Source organism: Dermatophagoides pteronyssinus, unplaced genomic scaffold (assembly GCF_027571235.1).
Source record: "Dermatophagoides pteronyssinus isolate colony J.1.1.1.1 unplaced genomic scaffold, Derpt_VIB-CSIC_2022.12 sq0011, whole genome shotgun sequence".
Lineage (NCBI taxonomy): Eukaryota > Metazoa > Arthropoda > Arachnida > Sarcoptiformes > Pyroglyphidae > Dermatophagoides > Dermatophagoides pteronyssinus.
This window is the reverse complement of record NW_027461535.1, coordinates 243684-262593: the sequence shown is the minus strand read 5'-3', so window position 1 is coordinate 262593 and position 18910 is coordinate 243684. Positions and strand designations below refer to the sequence as shown.

The following is an 18910-nucleotide window of genomic DNA, read 5'->3' as shown; positions in this document are numbered from 1 at the left end:
TTGATTGTTAATATTTTTCATTTTTGTGGTTTTATTTGTGAAAATAAATAAATAAATGATTTTTTTATTAAAAAACAAAAAATTTATGGAATTTTAACCCTTTTTCCAAATTACAACAATAGATGGCGCTCAATTAACTGTTATGAGTTCAACAAGTTCCATAAAGGATAATCAACGAAAGAGGGTACAGTGACATCTGTTGGTTCGGAATTCGAATGGTTGAATCAGGACCAAAATATAAAACCAAATAAACATAATTACAAAGTTATTTTTTTCTTTTCTTTTATCTTTTTTTATATTGAGAATTAGAAATAACCAAAACCGATTATTAACATCTTTTAAGGTCACAAAAACAAATATCGCAGGATTTTTTTTCTACAAAAAAAAACAATGTGTTGCGTATTGATTATCATTACAACCGGATCAAAAAAGAATTTTCCGATGAAAACAAACAGGATATTCCTCGGATTGATTGATTTTTTACTTGGGATTTTTTTCAAATTCTGACCAAGCTTCATTTAATTCCATAAAAATATATTTGGCCAATTCTTCATGTGGACTACCTACCAACTGAAAAAAGAGAAACAAACGTCAATCGAAAAGTTTTGTTTTTGGAAAACACTTACTTTATCCGGATGAATAGCCAAACAAGCTTTTCTATACATTTTTTTCACATCATTCGGTGTTAATAATTGATGCATACCAATCGGTGTCCAATTACAACCATCCCATACAATAGTATTCAATGAACAAAGTAAAGCACGTATATTTTTCTCTTTATTTTCAGTCCATTCACCAACTTTCATGATGATAGGATTGGCACCCGATTTAATCTTTTAACAAGAATACAAAGAATTTTTAGACATTGATCAACAACAAACAAAAATATTGACTTACCATTTCTGCTTTACGAATTTGTGCCATAGTTTTATTTGCATTATTATTATTATCTGGATTAGTTTTTTTAAAACCACATAAAAGATCTTCAAATTCATTTCCATTAACACGTGGTGTTTTCAATCCGGTTCTTGAAAATATATCATCAAAATTATGACGACTATAATCCGGTCGTATTGGTTTTGTTTGATAATTTGTTGTTGTTGATGCTGACGTTGTTGTTGTTGTCGCTGAACCTTTATTCGTTTTCGAGTCTTCAGGAAAATTATTAAAAGAAGCAACACGAGGTATAGATCCCAATGGAATTGATGATTTACAAGTTTCATTATTTGAAAAATTTAGATAATCATTAAGATCACCAAAAGGATCAAAAGCCCTAGCAAGATTTGGTGTAGATGGATTTTTTGATTTAAGATTTGAATCCATTTTCGTGATACCACCACCACCAATCCTTGTTGGATTCAATGATGAATTTGTTGTTGGAAACACTAGTTTATCATCAAAATCAGGTGATTGATCCATATTAAGAAGATCATCGGTTGTCAATTTAGAATTACTATATAAATCATCATTATTACTGAATAAATCAATGTCATTTGAAGATTTTAATAAATCATCGGAAAATTTTCTTTGTTCATTTTCCTGATTTGATGATTCACCAAAACTAAGATTTACTAATAAATCAGTTTTCTCTTGATGGTTGTTGTTTGTTAATTCATTATCATTATTGCACTCTTCTAACAGGTTAATATTGTTCATTTTCATATCAAGAAAATCAATATCATTTGGAATCGGTGATGATTTTTCCGTATCAACCAATCTGAAATAGATTATAATAATGAAGAATAAGTATTTTCAAAAATATTTCACAAAATCAACTTACAATGATGATTGTTGTTGAGTATAAACAGAGTCGGTTTTAATTTCATCATTATGTTTCATCATTAGGACATCAGAATTTAATTCAAGAAATTCTTCATATTCACGATTATCAACAAATATACATTCCGGTTTATCGATTAACATTATTTCTAATTCATTGATTTTTGATTGATGAAATTGTTTTTCATTCAAACATTCGGTATCGATTCTTCTGTTGTTTGAAATGATTTCATAATCAATTTCAATTCTAAAATCAAATGGAAACCTATCCAATTCTTCAATATGATCCAAATCAGTCAAATTGAATTCAATTTTATGCTGGCCCAAATCTTGTTGATGATCATGATTATTTTCAAAGAATAAATTAAATTGTAATGATGTTATCCGTATTGCCGTTGGTTTTTGTTGATTTAACATTTTTGAACTAATTGTTGATCTTGCATGATAAATAACCAAATACAGATCGGTTGTTAAATCAAATTTTACATTTAAATCTTGCCATATTACAAATTCATTAATTCCTTTTGAATATTGTATTAATTTTTCATAATCACTAAATGTTGAATAAATTTTTTCGGATAAATTTGAATATAATTCCAAAAAAGGACGACAACCATCTCTTAGTTTTGTAAATAATGGTATACCAAACATTTTAATCGATCTGATTATTACTGATTGTTTTTTCGATGAAAAAAAATCCATATATTTTTCTTCTTTTTTGAGCTTTGTTATATAACCAAGATAACGATATTGTGATATAGTTAAATCAAGGGGATTTCGTTTCAATAGAAAAAATTTCAATGCTTGATGATAATCATTAAATAAACCGATTAAAATTAAAAATGATATGGTTAATATTGAGGAATTATTTTTGCCATCCTTGAAAATCAGAAAAGTAATCCAAAATAAGAAATCAATGAAAAACAAAACAAAAAACAAACAACTAACCATACAATGAATGACAATCGTATTACGATTATTTAAATTCATCCATTTAAATATTTGATCGCATAATGAAATAATTGAATATAATGGTGCAATTCGTTTTGAATCTTTCCAATAATTATTACTGCCACCACCATCAATAACTTGAATTTTTGGACCAAATTTAATCGCACTATCATATGAACGTCCACTAATATTTACGACTAAATATGGTGCATCACGTGATTCAAGTACAGCACGAACATCATCAATATGATTACGATATGCTGATTCTAAACCTTCCGCCGGATAAGACATAACCAATAAACGTGATGTATAAAATGTCATATCTAAATCTTGTCTTGCAATAGAACTAAATAACAATAAAAAAGAAAAGAAAAGTTATTCATGAAATGTTTCATCGTAAAAATCCCCCAAAAATCAACTTACTTTTGAACAGTTTGCATAACTTTACTGGATGTATCTTTAAGATATTTCGTAAAACCGGCAAAATATGATTGTGCAATACCAGGTACTGCTTGAACAACAACAGGAGTTTGTAAATTTGTTAATATTGTTGTTGTTGTTGATGGTTGTTCGCTAATGGTCGGTGATAATTTCGTATCCATTTTCGGTATCAAACAAGGAGAATTTAGATCGACAAAATTTTTATTCATCACTTTCAATATTGTTGAACAATCGATTCGATCCGATGGATTTACTTGTAAACATTGTCTACCGGTGGAACAAAATCGAAAAATTTAGAAATTCAATTAACGACTTAAAACAGATAACTAACTTGATTAAATCTATAATCGGTTCTTGATGATTTACCGTTGATGGCAATGTATATTTACAATTAATAATACGTAATTTCGAAGAATCTTCAAATGGATGTTGACCAAATCGTAAACAAAATATTAAACAACCAAGTGCCCAAATATCCATTGATGTATCAATTTCATAATGAAGATATGTATCAAGAATTTCTGGTGGACGATACATTGGTGTTGTATGACGATTCATCTATAGATAAGATTTCAAAATTAAAATGAAAAAAATCACTTAATAAAAGCCTTACTTCATCTTCCAACAATGATCGTTGCATTGGTGTCCAATCGTGATTAGGTTTATATGATTTATCAGTTGCTGAACCAAAATCACATAGTTTTAGAAAACCATTCGAATCAAACAGAATGTTTTCAATTTTAATATCTCTATGTATAATATTCATTTGATGCAATTTTTCCAATGCTAATGTTAATTGAAATATAATACGATTCAACAGTTGTTTATCGATGATTGGTAATTTAAAATCTTTTAATGATCCTGATCCACAATGTTCACTAATTTCAAAAAAGGAAAAAAATCGAATCGAATCAATGTTATTGGACATTATTGAAACAGAAACTTACCACAAAAGATAATAAATATTCGATTTGATAATATTATGACCATAAAATTCCATTATATGTCTATGTGTTTGTATACGTTCCAAAATTGAAATTTCATTTTCAATTTCATTACGTGATTCATTATCCGAAGAGATCATACGTTTAATAGCATAAATTTTATTGGTTTTTAAATCTTTTGCCTGATAAACATAACCAAATCCACCTGGTATAGGGGAAAAAAAAGATCAGAAAATTTCCAAAAAAAAAGAATGAAAAGAAAATCACAACCTTCAGCAATTAACAGTTCAAGACGTAAATGATACGTTCCAATATCAACAATATCACCAACTGATGGATTATTTGTATGATAATTTTCACCAATTGTTCGATCTATTATCGATGAATTGGTCGTTGTTTCTGTTGTGGTTGTTGTTGAGGCTGTTGCTGATGCAAAGCCAAAATTTCGAAATAATTCATTCATTTTTAATGTTTTGTTTTCTAATTCTCAATGATGATTGAAATGGAAGCGAGTAATATATACACACACATTTGAAGACTGAAGATTATCAAAATGAAGAGATAAGTCTCAAAAAATAAGCAATTTTTCGAATGAATTTGACAAAAGTAAAGTAAATTATCACAATTTTTTTTTGTTTTCAAAATTGAAGTCCAAGGAGCCAAAAAGAACAAACAAAGATAAATTAAATAAAAATCAGATAGAAAATAGGTAAAAGAAGAAGGAAAAATTTGGGTGAAAACTTGGATAAAAGAGAGAATATAGATCAACAACAACAACAAACTGAATAATAACAACAACAATTGATGATGATGAAAAGGCAGCTGGTGGAACCCAAACAACAACAACAACAACAAAAATTATTTTCAACAACAGCAGCAGTCAGTTATCATTTGTCATCATCATCATCATCAACGTCTTCATCGAAGCATTCAACAAAAAAATCCACCTTCTCTTTTTTTTTCTTTTTGGATGTATACAGCACACACAGCAGCAAATGTTAACTCATATTTTCGGGATCAAATTGAACGCCATCTTTTGGCGAAAAGAATTGATTTTTTTAAAAAAATGAAAAGATTTATTTTGAAAATTAAAATTTCTGATTTGATTTTGTTTTTTACAAAATAAAAAATAAAAATCGATTAAATTAATTGTAATGTTTGTTTGTTTTGATTAATCTTTTTATATATTGCACAATGATGATAAAATACAAATGCGATTTATAAATGATGATGCATATGATATAAATGTGTTTAAATGCATGAATGAAAAAAAAATGTAATGTAGTTTGTAATGGGATAATATTCTTGATTATAAACAATAAAATATAAATTATGATTTTGTTTTTTAGATTAATTCATCCATTTACGACAATTAGCAGCACCACAAAGACATGGAATTTTATGTTGATCATCTTCAACATCGAATTTATAATCATAGGTAAGCTATATATTTGGATTGTGTGAATAGAAAAGAAAAAAGAAAAAGTTAATTTATAAAAATCATTCAATCAATTTATTCAATGTTACCTCTTCGCCTTTTTGAATTTTACGATTAGCAACAATAAGAATTTTATTTTCACGATCAATTTGAACACAATCGGTTACACAATTTGGATCACAAGAATGATTAACATAACGTGCAAGTCCACCTTGTAATGTAGCATCGATTATACGATTATCATCCAAACGAAACATATAGATTCCACGATTCTATTGCAAACAAATAAACAAATCAAAAATAAAAGAATTCAAAACAAAACCAAAACCAAAACAAAACTTACATGTTGTTCATAGATACGTTCATTACGATCAGCAATATGATTTCGTATAATAAGTCCAGTATATTCAATAATCATTGTATGTTTTTCAATATCTTTTTTTGCATACAAACCAAGACCTTGGATTTGTGACCGGCCAAGTGAAACATTATTACGCCATTCTAATTTCATTTTCCGATATTGTGATACTTTTGATGGTGCAAATGGTTTAACATATAATGATAATGATGATGATGATGATGAACAATCAGTATTTATTAATGGTGATGGTAATGTTGATAAACGATGATTATGATAATGATATTGATGATGATAATGATGATGATGTACACTAGTTGATGAAATATGTAATGTATGTGGTCGTTTATAATGAAAACGTTTAAATGGTTCTGATCGAGCACAACCACTTGGATTAATAGCTAATGGTAATTCATACCATGGTGAACGACCATATCGAAGTTTATAATCATCAAGTTGATCAATACCAGGTAATGATTCTAATATACGTACGATTGATGGTTCTTTAAGACCAAACAAATCTTCACCGGTAATAAAATCAAAAAATACTTTAATTGTTTGTGCTTGTTCACGTAATTGAACAATTGATTTGATAATTTTTTCCCATGCTAATTTTGGTGTCGATGCTTCATACAATATTGTTTCATAACCATCTTCTTTAACTTCGATAATAAACAATGGCCGTTCATTACGTTCAGCAATTGAACAAATATATTGACAACGTTTACCCAAATGTCGTGGACTCCAATAAAACCTTGATACTTTATAACCAATAGGATATATACATGTTTCTGTATGAAAATTTTGTAATTGATGTGGTAATAGCTGGCCAATATTTAAAAATATCAAACTACCAATACGCATTAGATTATTATCATCACCATGATGTAACATTGCGGCAATTTGTTTTTGTTCATCACGATTAATATAAACTTTACGATTAACAACAAAAGAATTCATTTCTTCAGCATTTAAAAATGGTAAACCTTTTGCGGAATGTGTTGGACAAAATAATGTTTTATCCGTATAGAATACACATTTTTCTTTGATAGCACAAGGAAAATGATATGAATTATTACAACGTAAACGAAAACATTTTATCGATGCACCCAGTTTTGAACATTTAACACAAACAGAATTCATAGCACGATTATATGCTTGATCAACATTCATTAAAGCACCATTACACATTTCATATACTTCATATGACCATAGGGCACAATTCAAATGAACCCATTTATCAACATCCATATTTAATAATCTGGATGGACCATCAGCACAACCATCACCCAATTCATGACAAAAAATACATTGTCGTTTTTCTTGACTTGTACGATTTGGTTTTAAACATATTTCCAATCGATCTAATAATTCTTCAACAGTTTCATTATCATTATCATCATTGGTATCATTCATATCTTCAAGTTTGATGGCAGAATTATCATTATCATCAACCATAGTAGCAACAATGTTTTTTCTTTTAAATGAATCATTATTCCAATATAAATATCTTGTATTTTTCCAATGTTTTTCATTTATACTGATTATTGATTCAATATCCGTACTTGGTTCACTATTATTATCTAAATTATTACCACCACCAGTACCCGAATTAAATATTGATAATAATTCTGGTTCAGCAATATCCATTGATTCATCATTAATAATATCCATATCTTCATGTTTAATCGAAAAATTATTATTATCCGATTTCAATTTTACATTTGTTAATGTATAATTTTTAAAACATTCTTTATTACAAAATTGATCATTATCATCCATAATGGTCATATTATCAACACCAATCATTGATCGATCATTATCCAATGTACAATGACAATATTTACAACAAATTTTATTCGAATTTTTAATTTCAATCACTTCAGTTGTTGTTATCGATGATGATGATTTTTCAACATTATATGTAAATGTTGTTTTTAATTTTAATAATTTTGCTAATGCTTCCATTACTTCTTTAATATTATGTTTTGGATTAATCATTAAGGTAATCTCTACCTGTGCATTATTATCATATTCTTTTAATGGCAATTGTTGTTGTTGTTGTTGTTGATTATGACCATATTTATTCATCAAAGTAGATTTTGTTTTCTGTGAATGATTTTGGTGATGATGATTTTTCAATTCATTTTCTTTATTATTTTCACCATTATCTGAATATAATGGTAATGGTCGTATTGGTAAAAATGTTATAAATGGTGATTTTCGATCTTGATCATTAAAATAATCATCATCATCATCATCATCCTCATGATCATTATCCGAATTATCATTAATATATTTCATACGATTATATTCATCTTTTGGTTGATTATACAACATACATTCAGGTGATGATGATGATACAATTGTTTCTGGACTATCAATATCTCTTGAATATAATGAAAATGATTCATCTTTTATATCATTATTATTGAATGATAATAATGTTGATTCATCTTTATTAAAATTATCCATAAACGATCGACCAAATTCTTCTTGATAATAACCAACTTTTTGATTTGAATTCAACATTGTTGTTGAATTCGATGGTATCATATTCGGTGTTGGACGATTTGGTCCAAATGGATAATATGAATAATAATCAATTTGTGTTGGTAAATATGCATTGCCATAACAACCTTTTAATTGGGTTTTTTTCCTTGATAACATCGATGATGATGATGAATTAAATCCATTCGTAGATGAATCTGGCGGTAGACAAACATTCAGATTTACTTGAATATCAGGTTCAACAATTTGTACAGCAGGTAATGTACGAAAATGATTGATAATTGATGTTAAAAGTTTTTCATTGCTTGTACTGGTTGAATCATTTGAATTTTCATCACATTTTGTTTGTGAACTTTTTCTTGGACGTTTTTTCGTTTTAGTCATTGTAGTTTGATTTGAATTATTCGAAAAAACATCTTGACTTGTTGAATCTTGACTATCAATACTTTTTTGACTTTCTTTACGTTTTACTGTTCGTTTACGTTTTGGTTTATCTTCAGGTGGTGGTGTTGGTTCACGTTCTAATTGTGCACGTCTTATATCTAAATAGCTTGGTTTTTTTACCGGTAATGTCGGTGTAGTAGGCGTAGTACTTGATTCATTTATCGTTGTTGCTGAAATCGGAATAGGAACAGCATTTTCAACAGTCGGTGCTGTCGAAATAGTTGTCGATTCTTTCGGTTCAACATTTGCAGCAGTAGTTTCAATCAATGAAATCGTTGTTGATGATTTGGATTCAATTTCCGAAGTTTCATTTGAAATTACAGCAGACAAAGAAGAAATAGCAGTAGGTAAAGATTCCTGTTTATTTAGATTTTGATCATTTGTTGAAATTTGTTGTTGCTGCTGTTGATTAGATAATGCTAATGATTTAAGATGATCAGCTGATGGACAATTTTGTAATAATTTTTTTAATAATGCATTCTGTTTAATTGAATGTGCATCATCATCATCTGATGATTGTTGTTGTGGTTGTTGTTGTTTTGATGAATCCGATTGAATTTGATTTGTTGAAAGAATAGCTGGTGGCTCTTCGACGGCTATGGCGACAGCAGTGTTAATAATTCCCGATTGATTTGAATTATGATCATCATTTCGATCATCCGGCAAATGATCGGATGAATCATCAGCTGTTGAATGATTAACAGTTTCAACAATATCCAACGATGACAATGGTGGTTGTTGTTGATTTGAATCGGATGATGATGATTGTTGTTGTTGCTGTTGTAAATTATTATCATTATTTTCCGATGAAATAAGAATTTCCTGTACCGGTTCCTGAACTGGTTCAACTTGTTGCTGCGATGGTTGTTTATTTTCCGAATCCATAGCATTTTCTTTTAAAAATGTAAACGGATCTGATTCATTATCAACACCATTACCTTGTTCAGACAGGGTAAATTCCATAGTTGTTTCAGCTTCACCTACAATAGGAACACCACCACCACCACCAATCATTGATGGATCCATCATTGGATTCATTTGTTGTTGTTGTTGTTGATATGATTGTTGCATCATTTGCATATGACCAGGATCTTGATAATGTGTAGCGGCAACAGTAGTAGTTGGTTGCATAATTGATGGATCGATTGTTTGCGATGATAATGATGGTGGCGGCTGTGATGGTGGAATTGGATTTCGCATTGGCATTCGAAGTTGTTGTGATGGATGCGGTGAACGATAACCACCGCCACCAACAACAACAGGTGATGGTGGACAATAACCAGGATGCTGCTGTTGTTGTTGTTGTTGAGGATTTCCAGGATAAGGTGGGGGTGGTGGTCTACGAATTTGTTGTTGTTGTTGATAATTTGGTACTGATTGTTGCTGTTGAATTTGACCGGATTGTTGTTGTTGAACAAAATGTGTATTGATAGGTCCAGATGGACCTGGAAATCTTTGCGGATAAGTTTGTACAGGTGATTGTGGTGGTGGAAATGATGATAATGATGAATTTCTTTGATATGGAGATTGACCAGGATGTTGATAATATTGTTGTTGTTGTTGACCATCATCAAATCCTGATTGATATTGTTGTTGATGATAAATTGATTGTTGTTGTTGTTGTTTCTTTTCTTTTTGTAAATAAACATCTGAAAATGGATTATTATCATCTTGGACGATTTGTGGACGAATTCCAACAACATTCGATGTAACAATCATTGATGATTGATCAATAGTCATTGGTGATTGTGGCATTGTTGCTGCAACTGTTGCTGGTGAATGTAAACCAGACATTACTGGTGAATTATTTTGCATCAACGATGATGATGATGATGGTGATTGATTTATTAATGATGGTGATTGTGGTGTTGTTGATGATATTCCAGCTAATGGTGTATTTGGACCTGATTGATTACTACTTAAAGCAGCCAATGATGGTGAATTTACTAATCTTGTTGTTGGTGGTGTTTGTGTTCGATTTGCACCTGGTGAATGCGGTAATGTATTCGAAGAAGCTGCTGCTGCTGATGTTGCTGTGGATGTTTTACGTTTATCCGGTATAATATTATTCTGTTTATTATATTTACGAACTTGATCCAGCTGTTTTTGTACATCATGTATTCGCTGTGTAACTCTTGCCAATTCTTCAGCATCCATTTCATTTAATTCATTTTGATTTTTTCTACATTGTCGTTGACGTGCATTCAATGATTTTTTTGTTTTACGCATCTGAGCTATTTCAGTTTCCAATGTTTTCTGTCGCTGGAGCATTGAATTTTGTTGTTGTGTCATTTCGTTATAATCATCAACGTTCCCAACACCAGGCATCGGTGGTCGATGATGTTGTTGTTGTTGTTGTTGAATCATACGAGCATGTGACATTTGTTGTTGTTGTTGTAATAAATGTGGATTCTGAACAGGTTGCTGTTGCTGTTGTTGTAACATTATTCGTTGTCCACCACCAGGACCAGTATTTGGATACATTTGCGGCATCATATGTTGTGGCCGTCCCATCATTGCTTGTTGTTGTTGCGGTAACATCGTTCGAATATGCATTCGTTGTTGTTGCGGCTGATATGGTAAACGATTTTGTTGTTGCGGTGATGGCCATCCACCAACAGCGTTATTCGGATTATATTGTTGACGCTGTTGTTGATGTAATATTGGCTGCTGTTGCTGTTGTTGCGGATGTGTAGCTAATTGTGACATTTGATTTGATTGCATCATTGTAGATTGTTGTTGTTGTTGTTGCTGATATCCAGTCGGTTGTTGCGGTTGTTGTTGTTGAGGTTGTTCATCATTAAAAAAATCATTTTTTAATCGTTCAAAATCATCATCACTTAATAATGAATCCGAACTAAAATATTGTCCTTGTTGCTGCTGCGGCTGTGATTCTGATTTAATCATTCTTGGTGGCTGTTGCGATTGCTGTTGCTGCAAATGCGATTGTTGTCGTTGAAATGTTACGGCAGTTGTTGTTGTTGGATGAATTTGTTGTTGCGATTGTTGTTGTTGTTGATCAACATTTTCATTCTTAACAACATCAATCTTCTTTCCGGATTTTTCTTTATTTTCATTCGCCAACATATCATCTTTTTCATCCAATTCATCGAATATACTTGTTTTACCAACTGAACGACCATCCATACTTGCATCTGGATCGGCATATTCCAGAATATTAAAATCATTACCAAGTTGTAATAATTCATCATCATCAACTGCAAGTGAATCTACACCAACACCAACACCACTACTACTACCACCGACAATAGTTTCATCAACTGTTTCAACAACATTTCCAATCAATGATGATGATGATGATGATGTGGATTGTTGTTTTGATGACATATCTAAATCTTGATTATCCATCATTTCGGGTTTAATATTTGTCGATGATAATGGTGATTGTGATGGACGAATCATTGAATCATTTGGAGAACATGATTGAATAGGCATTCGAATAGGTTGTTGTGTCGAAATAGGTGATGATGACGATGGTACATTTGGATTATTCCATTGTTGTTGCGATCTAGGTTTTCCAAGTTGCGGTTGCTGCGATGATGAAAATCGTACATTAAACGATTGTTGTGATGATGTGGTTGGTGGTGGATATCGTACAATTCCTGGACCTATCATTGTCATTGGTCGCTGCTGTTGTTGAGCACTATCGATATTTGATCTAAATCGATAATTCTGTTGTTGCTGCTGTTGATTTGGATCCATTGATGATTGATATGGCATACGTGATGACATACGTGGTGCCATAATCGGTGACATTGGTTGCCGGAAATTATTCACCTGTTGCTGATCAGTTGACCATATTGGTGGTCTTTGTTGTTGTTGTTGCAATTGTGGCTGTGGTGTATTTGAAGGTGAAGGTGTCGATTGCAAAGAATCTGATCGACGCATCTGATGAACTTGAAGTAAATTTCTTAAATGTTGTTTATTTTGACCATTATCAATTTCATCCATTTTTGGCTGAACATATTGTTGCTGTTGTTGTGAACGAATTGGATTACCAACCGGAATACCAACACCAGCCCCACCACTATTGTATGGATCGGATAAGGCACGACGTATCATTGGTGGTTGTTGTTGTTGTTGATTAAGCGATTGCCCTGGTGGTAAAGGTTGACGAGGACCACCTGGACGCATCATTTGAACTTTGATACCACCACCACCAGACGTATCAGCTTGACAAGTAACAGGACTATTCATATTACCATATGAATCATTTTGGAATGGATTCTGTTGTTGTTGCGTTTGCTGCATGTATTGTGGTGAATACATTTGCGGTTGCGATTGTCGACCACCACCATAACTTTCATCAAATGAATGACAACGAATTTGTTGTTGTTGATTAGATGCGGCAACAATCGGTGGAGTATTATTACTATTGTTAATCGTCGATAATGATGGTCGTGGTGAACGTGCATATATCATTGAATTATCCGATGTAATTGGTGATTGTTGTTGAACTAATTGAGCAGGTGATTGTGGCTGTGGTTGAGGTGTTGATGGTGTCATTACAGATGATTGTTGTTGTTGCTGAATTGGACCATAAGGTGAATCAGGTGTTGATGGTGCCATTAATGGTTGTGATGATACACTTGATGGCATTGATGAATAAGGATCCGTTTGATGTGGTGTTCCAGGTTGTTGTTGTTGCTGATGATGAGCATGATGATGTTGATGATGACCAGTTGTTGATGATGATGGTGAAAATGGTGTTCGTACAGGTGTTATATATGGATTTGGTGTTGATGGTTGTTGTATATAAGGTGATTGTGATCGTTGTCCAGCCGGTGACATTGATGATGATTGATATGATTGTTGACCAATATCTACTGATGTAACATTACCAATATTCGGTGATGATTGATGACTTGGTGAAAATGGTGGCCGTACCATATGTTGCGTTGTTATTGTCGAAGATTGTTGTTGAGGATAACCACCACTAACGCTAACTTGTTCCGCATTATAAGGTCTTAAACGTGGTGACAAAATAATCGGACTCATTGGATGTTGTTGTTGTTGATTAGCTACAGGTTGTTGTTGTTGCATCATTGTTGGATTTGGTGACATTTGTGAAATGATTGGTCCACCAATTGGTGGTGATGAATACATTTTTGTTGCTTGATGATGATGATGATAATCACCACCACCATTACCACTGGATGATGGTAACGGAGATGGTGGTGGTGGTAATTGCGATGCTGATTGTTGTTGTTGTTGTTGCGGATGATTATGATAACCAGTATCCATTTTTTTACCATTATTATTACCACTATCCATCGTTTTATTAATCATTTCGGTTTGATTCTTTTTCTGTGCTGAACGATTATCTCTTGCCATTTGTAACCATGGTTGTCGTTGTTCAGTTGATAATTGCCGCCATATTTTATGTATTTGTTTTAAACGATTTGACCATTCCGGGAATTCATGTTTCAAATTCGTATGATTAACATTTGCATAAAGTACAGCTGATATTGTTGCATATCTGCCTAATGCTTCTTCAGCTTCCCATTTTATAAAATTTTTCTGTCCTTGTGATGTTCCTGGTTCAGAATCCGTTTCCGTTACCGAAACATTCGAAACAATCTGTGATGATGGCGGCGGTGGTGGTGGTGGTTGTTGTGGTATATTATGATGATAATAATTATCTTGATGATTGGATGGTGGTATTGGTAATGGCTGTTGTTGTTGCGGATGAGGTTTAAATGATTGCTGTGACGGTACCATAGATGCTTGTTGTTGAGCCATTGTATGATTAGGAGGTGGAGCATGATGCGGATGCGGATGCTGAAGATGCTGGGGATGATTTGGAGGAAGACTATCAAATGTATTGGAAAATTGTTGATGTAAATTTGAAATTGAATCATTCATAATAACAGGTGTTACAGGTGTTGATAATTCATTGCCAGACATATTTGGTGCCATTATTTGTTGCGATGGATGATGTTGATGATGTGGATGAGGAAGAGGATGATGATGACCATGATGACCATGCTGGTGATGATGATGATGTGGTATCATTTCCGTTTGTTGTTGTTGGATAGGAAGATTTGGATGCGGAGTTGATGGCGCCGCAACTAATTGCGGTGGTAATGATGCAGGTGGCATTGATGGTGGAGGTGCAACAACAACATCAACAACATCCGTTACAGGCATTGAATTATTTGACATAACCAAAAAATCTTCAACATCTTTACTATCCATTTGTGGTAGGCCATCCGATGCGTTCAATGAACCAAAATTAAATCCAGGATCCAATATATCATCCATTGAATTCATTTTATTCGTTTGTTGTTGTTGTTGTTGTTCCGAAACCGATGTTGTTACATTATCAACAACAATATTTGATTTATTATCACCACAACCATCGATAACATCATCATCAACAATTTGATCATCTGGATTACCACCATCAACATCATTAGCATCACCATCAGTAGCCACAGATAATTCATTCAATAATTCATTTTCATCATCATCATTAAATAATTTATCAAATAAATCAACTGGTGATATTAAATCATCTACGGCAAAATTTTCACCAAAAAAATTCAAATCATCATTATTTTTTACAATATTCTGTCCATTTGTAACAGTAGTAGTTGTTGCAGTTGTTGTTTTATTATTATCCAAACCAAGATTTAATGAATTCAAATCAACAATAGCATCTTTGGAAATTGATTCTTCATCACCATCAATGTCATCAATGTCATTATCATCATCATTATTGGATTCTTTGCCATCATTTTCATCAAACATTTCTTTTGAATTATTTGCTGCTGTTGATGCAGTTGTTATTACATCTAATAAATCTTTACCAAAAAATGCTTCCTGTAAATAACTTGGATATTGATCTTGTAATTGATTTTTCTTTTTATTTATTCGCCGACGACGACGTCGACTATTTTCACCACCTGTACCTGAAGCTGATGAAGCATTTTCCGGTGTTGTTGATCTTGTCGGTTCAAAATAATTTCCATTATTATTATTAAAATCTTGACTTGTTTCATCAAAACGATTATTATTACCACCACCACCATTACTACCACCACGTTGTTTTATCAGAAATCCACCAATACCTAATTTATCCAGACGTAAACGACGTAAACGTTTTTTCTTTTCTTCTTCACTTTCATTATCATTATTATTATCGGTGATATCCTGTTCTTTATTACCACCGTTAGTCGTCGCTTGCTGATCATCTTGTTGATCATCTTTATTATTATTTTTACGTTTTGATCTAGTTTTTTTCGGTTGTTCAATTTGTTGTGATTTTATCATTGCTAAACCTGTTTCCGAAAGATAAATACCATCAACCAAATGATATTTTGATAATAATTTCATTGAATTTGTTTGGTTATTTAAATCTTCGTTGCGATTTATATTCGAATCAAACTGATCTAAACCACTGACTTCTTTCTGTTGTTGTTGTTCAGATTTTTTCATCAATTCAGGATCATTTCGTTCTTCTTGTCTTTTTTTATTAAATATTGTTCGTAATGTACCATTTTTTCTTGCTTGTATATATGATGGCAATTCATTTAATGGACGACAATTTAAACATTGATAACCAATACTTGATGCAATTTCACATTCATTTTCATCCATTAATGAATCACATTTTGAATGTAACCAACGTTGACATTGTATACATTGTATTATTAAATCATTTTCATTATAATTCAATTTACATATTGAACATTTTTGTTGACTAGCACAAGGGCCACATAATGTATAATTTTCTTGCCATTCTGAATGAAAACCAGGTTTGGTTGATTGACAATTTGTACAAATAGCACACCATTGACATTTCCATGTACCTTGTGGTACTTCTTCTAATGGTGGTTCAAGACAATATGTATGATAACTAATATCACAATCATCACATAATAATAAACGTGAATCATCTGTTGCTTTTCCACAACCTTCACAAACGGTACATTCTAGGCAACGCCAACCTTTATTAAGCATTGTTTTGGTTATTTTGGTTGGTTGTGAATCCTGAGCACAAAACAAATGATAACATTGACCACATTGAGCACAGGCAATCAATCGACCATCATCACCTTTACCCAAACTTCCACAATTAACACAAATATCTTGACTTAATAGAAAATTATCTTTACTTGAACATAAAATGATTTTATTTTCAATACCACCATTATCATCTTGACTATTATTATCTGTTATGGATGTTGTTGTTAATTGTTGATTATTCATATTGGAAGAATTATTTGTTGATTGTTGATATCCACCATTATAAAATGAAATTGATGCATATGATGATGATGATAACCCTACAGTAGTACTGGTGGTGTTTGTTGAATTATAATTTTTAAATTTTCCTTTTGGTCCACGTTTTTTACGATATTCAATAGTTTTATTTCTACGATTACCACTTAATTTTCCTTTAATTTTTCCTGAAATATTTAATTTCTTTTTAGCTGTAACAATTTTATCATCGGTCGAAATATTTGTTTCCGCCAGAATCGATACCGAATTATTATTATTATTGATTAAAATCGAATCTGGTTCATTTGTTGATGGTGATGAGGAAGATCGGTGAATAGATGAATGATCCATTTGACCTGATAATGTTTCCGTTATCAATTCTGATGATGATACATCTAATAATAAATCACCAGATTCATCAACAACAGAATCTGTTGATGGATCTTTCAATTCACCAATATCATTTTGATCGATTGTTTCATTTGCTGTTGATTCGATAGTCGATGATGTTGAAATAGATTTTTGTTCTTCTTGTTGTGGTGGAGACGGTGATGGTTGCTTTGTTTCGATTAAAATTTCTTCTGATTTTTCAATAATCGATTCAGATTTTATTATTGTTGTTGAGCTATCTGAAAAATTTAATATTAAATTTTGGGCAAATTTTCTTTTTGGACGATTATTTCGTCCTGGACGACCTGGAAATAGATTTTTTTGATGTATAGGCACTTTACCACTATCTACTTTACGTAAACGTCCGGATGTACGTTTAGTTGTTGTTGTTTCCGTAACAGCTGCATTTGCGTTTGTGGATGATATTGTTGAGCTAGTCGTCGTTGTTGTTGTTTCTTCTTCTTCTTCTTCCGTTTTAAAAACATTCGTAACATCGCTGGCATCTTTTTGATTCGAAACTTTTGATTGATTGGAGGGAGTGGTAGACGCCACATTCGAATTCGAACATTCGATTGTTACAGATTGATTGGATAACCCTATTGCATTATTATCATTATTATTATCGGTTATCATTGATTCGCTATCAATTGAATCACCATCATCATCATCTTCATTATCGTCGTCGTCGTCGTCATCTTCAACATCGTCATTATCATCATCATCTTCATTATGCATTTCACCATCATCATCTTCATTGAATAATGATTCTTCATCATCACCACCACCACCACCACCACCAACAACAGTATTTTTATTCAAATCAATCATAACAATTTCATTATCCTCATCATCATTATCTGTTTGATTATTTGCTGCTGATTCTGCTGCAAAATAACAAAAAAAAAAAAAGATTGAAATTTAGAAAAACAGAACAACAAACATACCATTAAAATTCAAAACATCATTCGAATCATCCATATTTGTTGCTGGATTTTTAATTCAAAAAAAACAAAACAAAAACAAAATAAAATGTCAAATTCACGATTGAATCAAGATTTCAAAAAAAAACAAAGAATTCACATTATGCACAAAAAAAAACAGAAAAACAACAAAAACAAGAATCAGAATCGAAAACAGATGATGATGATCATGTGATGATGGGGAAGACACTTTAATTATAAGTTGATTATTCTTTCGATTCCAAGATTTGTTGATAAATGTCTTTGATTTGAAACATTCGAATTATTCTTGAGCTGAGAAAAAAAAAATCATGGAAGTCAAGAAAAAGTTGAATTGAATAAAAAAAAAACGGCGCACAACAGTCAAGATAAGCGAAAGTGCTGCTGTTATTTTTTTTTTTTTGCCACTGCTCGATTCCAAAATGCCGAGATTTGTTTTTGGCTCAAC

General features: G+C 31.7%; 2 protein-coding genes across 3 annotated transcripts; both read right to left on the bottom strand.

Moving 5' to 3' along the window:
* Nucleotides 1–5053, bottom strand: aux (cyclin-G-associated kinase). The gene is made up of 10 exons (XM_027345663.2): nucleotides 4386–5053; nucleotides 4119–4320; nucleotides 3785–4049; nucleotides 3503–3729; nucleotides 3154–3438; nucleotides 2728–3076; nucleotides 1781–2658; nucleotides 898–1717; nucleotides 627–833; nucleotides 1–570 (listed from the first exon to the last, which is right to left on the bottom strand). Exons 1-10 carry the CDS (start codon nucleotides 4576–4578, stop codon nucleotides 481–483), a joined length of 3516 nt encoding a protein of 1171 aa, XP_027201464.2. The 5' UTR covers nucleotides 4579–5053; the 3' UTR covers nucleotides 1–480.
* Nucleotides 5054–5451: 398 nt separating this feature from the next.
* Nucleotides 5452–18779, bottom strand: LOC142645412 (uncharacterized). Of its 2 annotated transcripts, none has more exons than XM_075821552.1 (4): nucleotides 18448–18779; nucleotides 5897–18387; nucleotides 5643–5825; nucleotides 5452–5558 (listed from the first exon to the last, which is right to left on the bottom strand). In XM_075821552.1, exons 1-4 carry the CDS (start codon nucleotides 18479–18481, stop codon nucleotides 5466–5468), a joined length of 12801 nt encoding a protein of 4266 aa, XP_075677667.1. In that variant the 5' UTR covers nucleotides 18482–18779; the 3' UTR covers nucleotides 5452–5465. The 2 variants fall into 2 exon arrangements, with proteins under 2 accessions (XP_075677667.1, XP_075677668.1); XM_075821553.1 differs by having other exon boundaries at nucleotides 5897–18384.
* Between the last annotated feature and the right edge of the window lie 131 nt (nucleotides 18780–18910).